Genomic DNA, 12,688 nt, shown 5'->3' on the forward strand with positions numbered 1-12,688 from the left:
GTGTGCACAACGCTCCTTCAGCGAACCTGCTGCACACAGTCTCCTTCGTCACTAACGGGCCCCTGAGACACTGTGAAATCGCGAGGCGCTTCTTAGGATTACACAGTAGCTTCATACTAACCAGAGCATCCCCTGCCCTGAACCCGTCAAACGACAGCAATGTGATTGCCCCTTTCTGTCAGACACACGTGGGGAAAGGGTAAGGATGTCGCAGCTCTGACCTGGAGGGCAGTAGTTTGCCATAGCCGCGTGGCATTAAAGAGGCGAGAGAGGTAGAGGTAGAAGTTAACATGTCCATTTGAATGAGAAACCGCCGGGGCATGAGCCCGCTGATCGGCGTTCTCCCCTGGGCTGCTCGCCATCCTGCTGCAGAAAGACATTTAGGCCCGCCGTAGGCCAGCCGGGAGAAAACGCTCTCAGCCCCTCCGTCTCGCACGCTTTGTTGTACCTACGTGGATAAGCAGCCTTAAGGTCTTGGGTCATCAGAGCCACGTAGCCTCCGACGTCTGGATGCTGGAGAGAATACCTTTAGGGATCAAGCTACTTTTGACCTAGCTATGGGAATAGTTTTATTTCAAAATGGATTTTTTTTTTTTTTTAAGTCTCGTACAGTGGACGGCAGGGTTTGCACGGAGTCTCAGTTCTACATGAAGGAATATCCATGGAAACCAACACACATGCAGGCCCAGCCCTGCCCAGCAGAGGTCTGATTTACAGGCAGATGACAGGGGATGGAAAGTAGGAGATTCGGGGGACTGAGGAGGAAAGCTGCCGCAGGAGACAGTTATCCTGGGGTCGCCACTTGGGTCTGACCCCAACAGTTAGACCTGGGGCTGCCAGTAGGCAGGAGAACTTGGGAGGCTGGGCTGTTACTGCACTGCCTTTAGAACTCGAGCCAGGTTAACTCGAGCAAGTCGTGGCAGAGAGAACTTTTACTTCTCCGTCATCCCAGAAAACGCAGGTGGATGGTGGAGAGCTGTCTTTCTGAATCAGGCATATAGATAAAAACTTCCGGGAGGAAGGGCTAGGTGTGGGTCTGAAAAATGGTAGTCCCCCTGCTGATCTCAAATGTGTGCATGCTGGGCTTTCTGATCACTGGGGTCCCCTCCCTGACTCTAAGGGGGTGCTCGCTCGCCGGTGAGCTTTATCCTTGGCTACAGAGGCTCTCTCTGGTCCATAACCAGTTGTCAGCACCAAGGCAACGCTGATCCGTGCTACGTGGGTCAGTATTTTACTGCTCAAATCAGGAAAGGGTTGAGGGTGACAGGAGCATTCTTAGTAATTACGCCAGCACAGCAGGCCTCAGCCCGAAAAGTCCTCCAGAATCCCATCAGAATCATCACCCTCTCCTCCAGCACCATCGATCTCGATCTCATGGTGGTTTCTGAAAAGACAGTCCAAGCTCTTTAACCAACTTACTCCTCTCCTTTACTGGTCAGAACAGAGACTTGCCATTTAACTTGGAGCCTGCCTCTGGCCACGTATAAAATAATGGGGCTGCCGTGTGCTAGAAAAATCATGGACCACTGTTCGTTGATGGGATCTTCCTTAAAAATTCCAAGCTTTTCTATTTCTCATTTTGAGATTTTTCTGTGTGTTTTTCCCTGTGGGGAGAGACAGAGAATAAAAGAATAGGTTAGTGTTTTTTTAAAGACGACGTCCTTTCCTCTTTTGCTTTGGTGATTGGCAAGCCAGCTTTCCATTGGGAAAAGGTCCCGTGAATGAGATGCCTCTCCTCTCCCTCACCCTCCAAGGGGATAACCGAGAAGCTCAGTGGCTTCTTGTCCTCTTCACCGATTACCAGATAGAAATGTGAGTCACTTCAGACTTTGGCTCTTCTGGGCTGATTTTCAAGGATATTTGCCTTTGAGATGAGGGGAAAATTCACCTCGTAGCACATTGGCTAGGTTGCTCTGAAAAATTCTGGCCTCCTTAAGGATATATGGATTCTGTCTGGTACGTTTTTTTAAATAATGCGGTGGTTATTGACACATTATTTTGTGGCACACAGCCATCACCACGGTCTAGAGGTAGGACGTTGTTACCACTCCTGAAGGAAACGTGTGCCCGTTTGCAGCCGCTTCCGTCTCACGCAACACCTAGTTCCGCGCAGTCAAGAAATTTCTCGTGTCACTTTCAGGAATGGCTTTGCCGCCTGGTGTGTTGGTATTAAGCAGATTCATGAGTTTCAAAGCAGTTCTTATAAAGTGTTCTTCTTGGCCTAGTTCAGTCTTGCGCCCACCCTGCTTCCAGCCCCCCATTTGTTGGACATCGGCGGCAAAGTGGGGGACGTCTGCCTTCTTCAGATCATTTTTTCTTTTTCTTTTTTTGGAGTATAGGTAGCATTTTTTTTTCAAAACATAAACTTTATCTTGTAGAGCAGTTTTAGGTTCACAGTTAAACTGAGCAGATGGTACAGAGAGATCCCACGTCCCCCTGCCCCCACACATTGCGGCTTCCCCCTGCATAGATGTCCCCCAGCAGAGGGGCACACTTGTGACAGTAGACGAGCCTGCATGGACACATCGTCGTCACCCAGAGACCACAGTTCACATCAGGCTCCACACTCGGCGCGGTGCTCCCCACTCTGTCCCTTCGGTTTGTGGAGCCTCCATTATCGTACCTAAACCATTATTTCCAGTACCCTGAAAGTCAGAGGACGCCTTCCTCTCCTTCCCTCCTTAACCCCTGGCAGCCACCAATCTTTTGTTTTTTTTCAGCTTTAGTGAAGTCTAATTGACAGTAAAATTGTAAGATACTTGAAACGTTCATCGCGGTGATTTAATACGCGGTACGTTGTGAACAGTTTCTCGCCATCTCATTTGTCAGCCCCTCCAACACCTCACACACTCATCCACCAGGAATTCTGAATGGTCAGCCTAACCGAGACATGATGCCGAGACATGAAAGGGATACTGAGTCTTGGACATGACACGTCTCACAAGGGGCAAAAATATCGTTTCGGTGGGGAAAGTAAGGAGAAAGTCAATTCATTTAAGTTTATTTTTAAAAATTTTGTTTGTAAATTCCTACCTCTATCCCGCCTGCCCTGCACGTTGAGACGCATTAAATTCCAGTTCAGAAGGGACGCGTGAACTTCTTTAGGCGAATGGCAGCTTGCTGTTCGTTTTTTATTTTTAGGTGCCTATAGAATGTTCCTCTCTTTCATTTCCAGAGAGGTTTAGACCAACCCCACAGCTAGCAAGTAAAGTATAGACTCCAGTAAACAGCCAGATGACTCAGTTATCTCCTGAGTTTCATTTAAGAGACAGAATTCAGTAGGTCAGCATATAAAAACGTTTTACCTTAAGGCATCCTAAAATGCAATCTACATTCTTCCATGTGGTTGGTTGGTTGGTTTCTTTCTTCCTTCCTTCCTTTTGTTTTTTTAGATTTTATTTATTTATTTTCCAGAGGGAGACACAGAGAGAGAGGGAACACAAGCAGGGGGAGTGAGAGAGGGAGAAGCAGGCTTCCCGCTGAGCAGAGAGCCCAGTGCAGGGCTCGATCCCAATCAGGACCTGAGCCGAAGGCAGACGCTTAACAACTGAGCCACCCAGGCATCCCTTCCATGTGGTTTCTTAATGGACTCACCCTTGAGCATGCAGGAAATGGGACTAGATCATTTTTATCTCCTGCCAGCTGCCATTTTTCTGGTGGAATCCCACATCTGTGTGGGGTCGTGGACACGACCACAGAAGTCAGTCGGGATCGGGACAGTTCGTGTGTTGCCGGATTGGAAAACACTGGCTGGTTTGACGATTGTTGAGCTGATAAGCTTTCTCCTTTTCCAGAAAGTATGACTGAGGATGAAAGGCAGGGCTGAGACACTGCCTTTCAGAACCACTTTTGAAACTTGGGTCATTGCGTACATACTGTAGCGTTCCCATTGAAGGAAGACCCCAGTAAATCCCAGCTTCTTACTGTTTATAAGTAGTCCCAAAGATGCAGTGATGACCTCGCCTAGGAATTTTGGCATTCCCATTGTTATGACATAAGGATATTTAAGACCAATGGAAACAGCCTTTTATAACAAGCAGAAGGAAGACTCTGTGGCCTTTATTTCATCCAATCAACAGGCAAAATATGTTAGAGTGCCCTCAGATTAGTTAGTAGGGACTTGGTCATTTTCTTTCTTTTCTTTTTTTTTTCAAATCAGTGGAGCAACATGACTTTGGCTTTATAACGATGGAGAATCTTTCGCTGACCACAGAGCGGTAAAACACAACAGGTGGGGATGGTATTTCGGAAGGAAGGGAGCTAAATGTGGAGGTGGCCTGGGGAGCGTATCATGCGGATGTGCTGTGTTTTTTGTAGGGAGTAAGACAGCTCATTGCCTCGCTGTGCTCGCAGGCCAGCAGAAATCGTGTCTCTTGGGTGATTTAGTGCCCCGCCAGCCACACTGATACTAGAATTTGTTCCCTCTCTGCTTAGGTATCTCCATACTTTCTTGGAAAATTAAGTGGAAAAGATAGTGCTTCTCTCCCCTTTGTCATCATTTTTACTGTACCCAATCTGTGACTTTAGGAGCACCAGTTTTTAAGGGTAAGTCTCTGGGAAGCAGAGAGGGTTTCTTAAATAGATAAAGGCTTCCTAAGGACTCGAGAATTTAGGGGGAAAACAGGGGTGGGGTGGGGTTGGGGATGAAGAGATCTTGTACAGCGGTGCATTTCAAGATGACAAACCCTTTGCTTATCCAGAATCAAGAAGCCTTTGGGAATTACGAATAAGGAAACTTCTTGATTCTTTTGCCTAAAACGAAGATACTGCATGCGTGAGTCATCTTCGTTCCTTGCTGGAAAAAAGAAGTCATTTAATAAAATTCATGATGCATGGATGTAACATCAGGAAAATCTCAAGTGGATCACATAGCAAATAGCTTTTTAAAAGTAGTGTTCACATTTCGTTTCTCAAGGCCATTTGGGCTCTGGACTTAACGCTGCCTGAGTTTGAATCTTCGTGATTTCTTGGTGCCGTGACTGTAGACCCTGTCAGCTGCAGGGTCCAGAAGCGGCTGTCTTAGTGGGGCTGTTGGGAACGTTGAGAGAGACCATTGCGAGGGGAGCGGCTGGCACGGCCAATAGAGTACACAGCGCTCAGTAAACTTGGTTGCTGTTTTTCCTACCAGGAATGTTGGTGGTGTGCCCTGTGGGTAGCGTATCAAGGTACTCCTAAAAGACAGAATTTCGAAATGCAGATCTAGATCCTAGAATGAAATGTGCTCACTGACTTACCTAGCAGCACTTAGTCCTTGCCCGGGGAAGGTAAACGTGTGTGCCGGGTAGGTAGGGAAGAATGTCGGCTTCCCTTCCCCTTCACCCCTCGAGGATCCGTGTCTAAGGACCCCTGTGGTGTCCTAACCCCATCTTCATGGGAGAAAGAGGAGATGAGTGCTATCATTTCTTTCATATCATCATCACAAACATCTGTGGTGCCCGATGGACCCTCATAGAAAAGCCCCCTTAACCCATAATGCTTCTAACAACCCTTTACATCATATCAGGTGGGGAGCTCTGGGCTCCAGACCAAGCCACGGTCTGACAGTCCCAGGTACTGAGCGGCGCAGCTGGGCCTAAAACCCATGTCGTGGCTCCCAGGTTTGGCACTGTTTTCACACTGAGTTCTTACTTACACGTTTGTTTGAAAATGTAGTGTAATAACAGAGTGCCATGGAAAAGATAGCTTGTGATGAACAGTGCCCTGGGAAAGCGCCGGGGTCGGGCCTGAGGCAGAGCCAGAGGAACCGGGCAGGAGCCTGTGTTGTGTTTAATGTGGGAAGGTGCTGGCCAGGTGTGGCCAGGCGGAGTAGTTTCAACAGGCTGTGGGGCGTAGGGGCAGTCGCTAGGTGTCTGGTACGTGGCCCTAGAGTGAGGAGGGCAGATAGACAGCGGCCTGCGCTGTCGGAGCCTGATAAAGGAAGCGGTCCCAGGGTGTGGACTCTGTGGTGTTGGTCTGTATTGAGAGGTACACTCACCCTGGAGCTGTTTGCTATCTCAGTCCCTCCAAGGTCAGCCAGGGCCCAGATGTCAAAGCATCAGAAAACAGAAAATAAGAGACCTGTTGATATAACATGGGAGAGCTGCAGTTTCAGCCTAAGCCTAAGAATTGTGCTGTGTTCCAGGAAAAGCAGGTTCAATCACCTGGGTTTGAGCCTGGGCGGACCTCTCTTTCCGGCGGCCCACTGCAGCTCCCTGAGAGGCCCCGTAGGCTTTGTAGGTGTGAATCACAGCCTTCGCCCTCCGTGTTCTCCATCAGTCTGTGTTTCCCACCTCGGGAGTGGCGCTGCTTTGCCCCCTTCTGCTATACTAGGAGTCCGTCTGCTGCAACGCCTCCCTTCCCCTCTCCCCACCATGCGGCCTTCTGCTGAGGCCTGTCCTCCCGTCTCTTCAGTGTGCCTTGACATGAGGCCAGGTGACTTTCTCTTGGGCCCTTGCTTTCCCCTCGATGCACCTGTCCCTACCAAGATATCTGTGTTTGAGTCCCAACTAGCCTCCATCTCTCTGATCTTTTTTTCCTTCAAACCAATATTATCTTTCAATGTCAGATGCTGCCACTTCTCTGTTTAAAAGCCTTACATGGCTTCCTGGTGATTATAGACCCCAGTTTAAACCCCCAGGCACGACTCACAGTCCCCAGCCACCCTGCTGACATGTGCGACACTCCCTTACCATGGGAAGGACCCACCACAGGGCACGCCTGGCTGGCTCTCAGCTCATGGCGAGCGGCCACCCCTCCTCTCCTACCTGGTGAAGGCCCATCGTCCTTAGGGCCAAGGTCATGTGTCAGCTCCTTGGAGACACCATCTTTCACCCTTCTGCGTGGAATCAGTGACTCCTCGCCTCACGTCTTACATGCCACCAGGACAGTAATGGTCTCGTATCTGGGCTGTTTTTCACCCGTGACTTTCTCATCACATCTTATTCATTATTCATTCAGCAACACTTTGTTAAGGATTTACCCTCCAGGCATCGTGCCAGGCGCCGAGGCTGCAGAAATAGCCAGCCAGACCCTGCCCTCACGAATCCAGTCGTCTCTTTGGGGAGAAGGGGAACCGGAGACATAACCAAACAAACTCAGGAGGCTCTAATTACAACCAAAATGTGATCCCTGCGGCAGCGGGTGTATCAACAAAGTCCTGTGGGCACCGAGAGCAAAGAACGCTGCCAGGAAGGATTAAGAAAAGTTCCGGGAAGTAACGTTGGAGGCGGGTCTTTCGGGATGGAGAAGCAGTGTGAGGTGGGGAAGGCGGGTGATGTGACGGCTCTTTCCTTTCCTCGAGGGCCTGAACACGAAAAGTGGTATTAGTGGGGAAATACACTCAAACTCGTTTTCCTTCCCCCCCCCCGCCTTGAAGAGTGGACTATTTCCCTCTGGGCACCCTTGCTTAGACATTCTTGTGTTTCTGTCCTACATGTGGCTCAGGGGACCGGACAGCCAGACACAGCTGTCTGCGTTGCTGAAGGCTCATTAGAGTCAGCGGGAAAATGTTTGCCCAGCATATACCCCCCCCTCACACACACACAGCGCTCCGACGACCAAAGGTAAACTGCTCGGCGGAGGCATGAGTTTCCACACTGCCATCCTCTTTACAATTAGATTTATTGTTTTAGATTAGATTATTGTTTTAGAATTAGATTTAATTTATCAATTAAATTGATTTGCGTCAGTTTTCAAAACTTTTCCTACTGGGACGTTTACTATAATAATAGGCCTTCTCGAGTCCTCAGGGCCAAGTGCTAGAGAAACAGGAAACTATCCGGAGGGCCCCAAACACCCCCACCTTGCTTTTAGCTGTCCAGCGCTCTCGGGAGTCCAGTAACCCTCGTTAAAGGCTGCCCTGCCGCACACTGCTACGTCCCCGCAGGCAAGTTCTGGACCCTCTTGGAACCTTAATTTCCTTCTTGGTGAACGCACAGGGGGATGGGGCTTACCTCATGGGCATGTTACGGGATCGAGGTGTCATCGAATAAGGCACTGCGGTGAGTGGTGTGAGTCCTGACACGGAGTAAGCAGTTAGTAAACGGGGAGGTGCAGATTTTTGGTAATGTTGCTAATATTAGACGCAGTCTCCTTAAAATCAAGGAGCCCTGAGAGAGAGGGAGCGTGGAGGGTCTGCGTGTCATTGTAGGAAAGCCAATATAAGGGATGGGGGCCTTGGACATTTTTCCCTGAATTGAATGCCACTCTGTTTAATTAGGTGGCGATGCAGGCATTTCTTCGTTTTCTGTTCATCTGACTCTGGCTTTTGGTTTGACAGCCTTGCCTCTGACGCTTTAAGGGAATTCATGCCTTTTAGGTGAGATAGACATCCTAAACCAAGAGTTCTCACTTTTCAGGATAGATTCCTACTCCTAGTGGGTCATTTAGCTTATGTGTGTGTGTGTGTGTGTGTGTGTGTGTGTGTCCCCGTCTGTCCGTCTGTGGATGTTTCTTGAAAGGACCCAGGGTTAGAGTTTGGGGCTCTTGATTAGAAATCTAGTTCAGCTGTGAAATGACAATGGATTAGGTGGTTATTACTGATTAGTAGAGTTCGTCTTTATGTCTGAACTTCGTGTTATGAACAGAAGCCTTTGCCTAGCTTTCTATGAAAAGATGTTTTCCTTTGAAGAATCATGAGTTGCCTGACATTTACATTTTTTTAAAGACTTTATTTATTTATTTGACAGAGAGAGAGATCACAAGTAGGCAGAGAGGCAGGCAGAGGGGGAGGGGAAGCAGGCTCCCTGCTGAGCAGAGAGCCCGATGCAGGGCTTAATCCGAGGACCTTGAGACCATGACCTGAGCCGAAGGCAGAGGCTTAACCCACTGAGCCACCCAGGCGCCCCCGACATTTACATTTTTATAAGGAATTCCAGAAGTAGAAATTAAAATCTGCAAAAAACCCAAGTCCTATGATTCCTTCCAGTTCTTATCATTGAGATGCTCCTCCTGTCACCTTTTGTCATTGATCTGCCTTCTTCTCATCTACCCATATAGGAAGAACGTTGGTGAAAAGCACAGAAACCAATGACTTCTATGGCTGTGGAATTTCCGTGGAGAAAAGACAGCATCCAAACTCACCTGGACCATCTTTCACACCTGGCAGACCCTCCACGCTCCCGCGCGCGTGTCCCCTGAACTCAAGTGAATCGACGCGTGGGGCGCTTGCAGAGGAGGGCACAGACCTGGCCTGTAGAAGGAGCGGGGAGGGGTAGGGGGGAGGCTAGGGGAGAACATGGAGCAAATGTTTTACAACCTGAACCTCAGAACTGTGATCCTCCGAGGAGAGCGCTACTTGAAGAAAAGAAAAAAAAAAAAAAGTCGAATGGCTTCTCAGGGATTTTGTTTTCTGTCCACATAAAAGCCATAGTTCGTTTAGGTGGCCGTGTTTTGAGCACTCAGATTTCAGTTCTGTTAAATGTGAAAGAGGGATCGACTGACCATTCATTGCTGTTCCGTGACTAGTGTAAAATATGTATATGTTTATCTTTATTTTTATAATATGCAAATACATTTAAATTTATACAGTTTGATGCTTCTAGCGTTAGTTCACACTGGGTGCGATATTCTGCATGAGACCTGTGCCAAGATGGGGCTGATTTCTTATTTTAGCATAAGACCTTTTTGTTCATTCTTTATTCTTTAATCCTTCTGAGATTACAAAAAAAAAAAAAAAAAAAATCTCTCTGTCCACGGATTAAGTGTTGGGGTCCTAGAGGTTACCCGTAATCAGCAAGAACCTTAAACGTGTATGGCAGGCAGTGTCTCCTCCCCTTGTTTTAAATCAAGGTCCCCTGCCTGTGAGTCGGTTTGATGGGTGGCCTGGTGGGATTCTGGGGTCGCTCTGCCCGCCTGTCTGCCAGCGCCGGGCCGAGTGGTCCTTGCTGTGGGCTGGGTTTCCTGTCAACAGTGAGTTCTCACTGGCTGGTGTGCTGATGGAGGCCCGGTGCATTCTTCAGGGCACAGGGACAGAGGGGCCGAGGAGTCCATGCGAAACTCTTTCAATAGCTCCAGGGAATGGGGAGTCCGTTGTGAATCCTGCAAAGGGCTTTGCTAACGAGTCCTTTTCTCTGTCTCTCTACAACAGAGTCTGTGGAACTTAGCAGAGCGCCCTGATAGCCCTCCACGTCTGGCTGTCAGACCTTAAGACAGTGAGTTGCCTCTGATAGGATGGTCACCCGCTAGGAACTAGTGGAACCTTTGTTGTTCAGTCTCCACAGAGTAGAACATGAAGAGCAAAGCAAATGGCTCTCTCGTCCATTCCAAATCGCGGCCGAACGCATCAGCCGCAGTAGTAACATGTTCCTTGACGAAGGTGAAGGGCTCTGTTTGCAGCTGTCTCCTCTGCGCGTGGTTGGAAAAAGGTGTCAAACAGTGAGTCCGCGGTGTGAGGCATGAAAAGTGAATCAGCTGATGGTTTTCTTTTCCTTCTTCTATAAAGTATTGACCCTTGCAATGCCAATGTAAGAGGTCTTGATGTATTTTTAAACAGAATAAGCAGCTAGCGAGCGGCTGCCCTGGGAAAGTTCTCTAGCTGACCTCCGTAGATTGGGTGCCCCGGGAGTCGACTTGACTTAACGCCAGAACCTCGGTTAAACGAGTGTGATTTCTCACGGTCATAAAATCAAATGGGATCGCAGACTCTTTCTGCATTTTTGGATACTTGAATATGCCACCTCGATTTTGAGATCTCATTTCCTGTTAGAACACAGTCACAAGTTCACCTGCTTAATCCCTTGGTCACAGTTCTTGTGGGAGCGTGTGCGTGCGTGCGCCTCTGTGTGCGCGTGTGTGTACGCGCGTGTGTGTGCGTGCAAGCCAAATGGTAACATTTAATTGCTTTAGGGACCATCGAGTTGTTGGGCGTAGGAGTTTTGTAACTGGCACGAGAGGGTTCCGAAACTGTCAAATGAACTGAATTTGACCAGTCTTTCGCAAGGACTCTGAAGGATGTGACTTCGGGCTAACTCCCCAGGGGACCATTTTAAGTGAAAAAAAAAAAAAAATGCTCCTTTGGGTGACATACCCTGCAAAATGTTTGTTATTCTTATGAACATAAATGCCCACATTCTTAATAACTGCTATTTTTGGACAAGTGATGTTTTGTGCTGTCATCTGAACCTTAGAGAAGCGGTATAAGGAGAAATCTCGGTGTCACATGTGACGAGAAGCAGCTCCAGAAAAGCCGGAGACCTTGCTTCAGGGTCGGGGGAGGGTTGGAGATAACAGAAAACGCTCTGCTCTACTGAAACGGTCAGGGTCAATGCAGGTGGTTCCATACCTGGGATGACACAGCCAGCCAAGGCCAAGCACAACGGGAGACTTTGCAGACTGCATTGTCCCTTGCCTCGCAAACACCCTTCACGTTGGTTATGGTTTCTATTCCTGCAGCCTGTGGTATCAAAACCACTTCCTAGAATTGTAACAGTCCTGCCAGGATAAATGTTTTTCCCCCCTTCCAAGAGAAAGAAAAAAAATGACAGTGCTCATGTTTGACATTTGTGCATTGGGCTCTTTTGAATGAATAAAAAGGAAAGGGTTTGGTATAATTCCCGATGGGATGTGTGTGTGTGTGTGTTCTTTTTCATACCACAGTTTGTAAATTGTAATTGTGGTTTCTCCTTGAATTGTCTTGACTGGGCAAAAATTTAAAAAAAAAAAAAAGGTCAAAAAATTCAATAAAAATACAAAGAAATGGTGAAACAATTCTATTTGCAGAGTTTAGTTATTTGGGTTTGTTGTTGTTCTTTTCTTTCATTTCAGTTCTAGGAATAACTTTCTTATTTTTTTAGTCATTTTTGAGCTCATGGGAGATGGATGGTGGCCGTGCTACTGGGGGGTGAAGCCCCCACAAGGAAAACTGACAGGTCCCTGTTTAAAACCCTGCCTCTTTCCAGAGCAGAGTCAGTGCTTGAATATGGGCTCTCTCTTCAATCAGACCCTTTATCAGCAACTCGCTATACTCTTCAATCTAACTTGGGAATTGAGCACATGTTGGCAAGTTCTCTTTGCAGACCTTGCTTTCCAGAGAGTTCTTAACAGAAGGCCTTGCCACCACTGCGTGCGTTGCCGGGGCCGCAGGGAGGGGTCTGTAGTCACCGGACCTACAGGTACTGGCTCAGAGGCAAGGGAAAGTGTCAGCTCCCCAGGAGCCCAGCCTCCAGGGAGGGACGGAGAACAGAGAAGCCCACTCTGGGCCCCTCCACCTGAGAAGACAGGTGGAGCCTCTGGGGGCCAGAAAGCTGACACCCAGGTGTGGCCATCAGAATTTTCCAAAGGCTGGGGAAGCTGGCCCTGGGCCCTCGCAGCCCTTGCAGCGTGGGGGGGGGGGGGGTGGGACGCGGGGACAGCGAGTCCTCTGTCCTGCTGCTGCCGCCCCTCCTGCTGAAGACAGTAGTACAGGGAAATAACTCATCATTTGGGAACCTCGTTGTGTTTTTTGGGTTTTCTTTTAAACCCAGAAACTCGGAGTTCTTTAAACTTGCTGAGCACATAAATTAACAATAATGACACAAAAAAGCATGGGAGAAATGGAGTTATGTAGGAATAAAGTTTCTGTGTTTCCTTGGAACTAAGCTAATAGGAATCTGAAGTAGATTCCGGTAAGTGAAGACGTGTGTTGTAAGATTAAGAACACCCCTTAAAGAAAGTAATTTATAAATATATTCAAGAAGTTAATGGAATTAAAATGTTACACTAGAAAATATCC

General features: G+C 48.1%; 1 protein-coding gene across 2 annotated transcripts in view; it reads left to right on the top strand.

The window, feature by feature from the left end:
- The window catches only part of MFHAS1 (multifunctional ROCO family signaling regulator 1), a 95,254-nt gene extending 83,815 nt beyond the window's left edge, over window positions 1–11,439 (top strand). The window contains exons 3-4 of one of the 2 annotated variants that reach the window (XR_013966383.1): window positions 4,435–4,545; window positions 8,977–9,640. Coding sequence is in view for 1 of the 2 variants with exons in the window: in XM_080796112.1 (XP_080652238.1) it covers window positions 8,977–9,010 (34 nt within the window). In the remaining variant the exon portion in view is untranslated. Of the gene's footprint in view, window positions 1–4,434; window positions 4,546–8,976 lie in introns of both variants that reach the window. The other variant, XM_080796112.1, reaches the window with a different exon arrangement.
- The last annotated feature ends 1,249 nt before the right edge of the window (window positions 11,440–12,688 follow it).

The sequence above is a fragment of the Martes martes genome (assembly GCF_963455335.1).
Source record: "Martes martes genome assembly, chromosome: 2".
NCBI classification, from domain to species: domain Eukaryota; kingdom Metazoa; phylum Chordata; class Mammalia; order Carnivora; family Mustelidae; genus Martes; species Martes martes.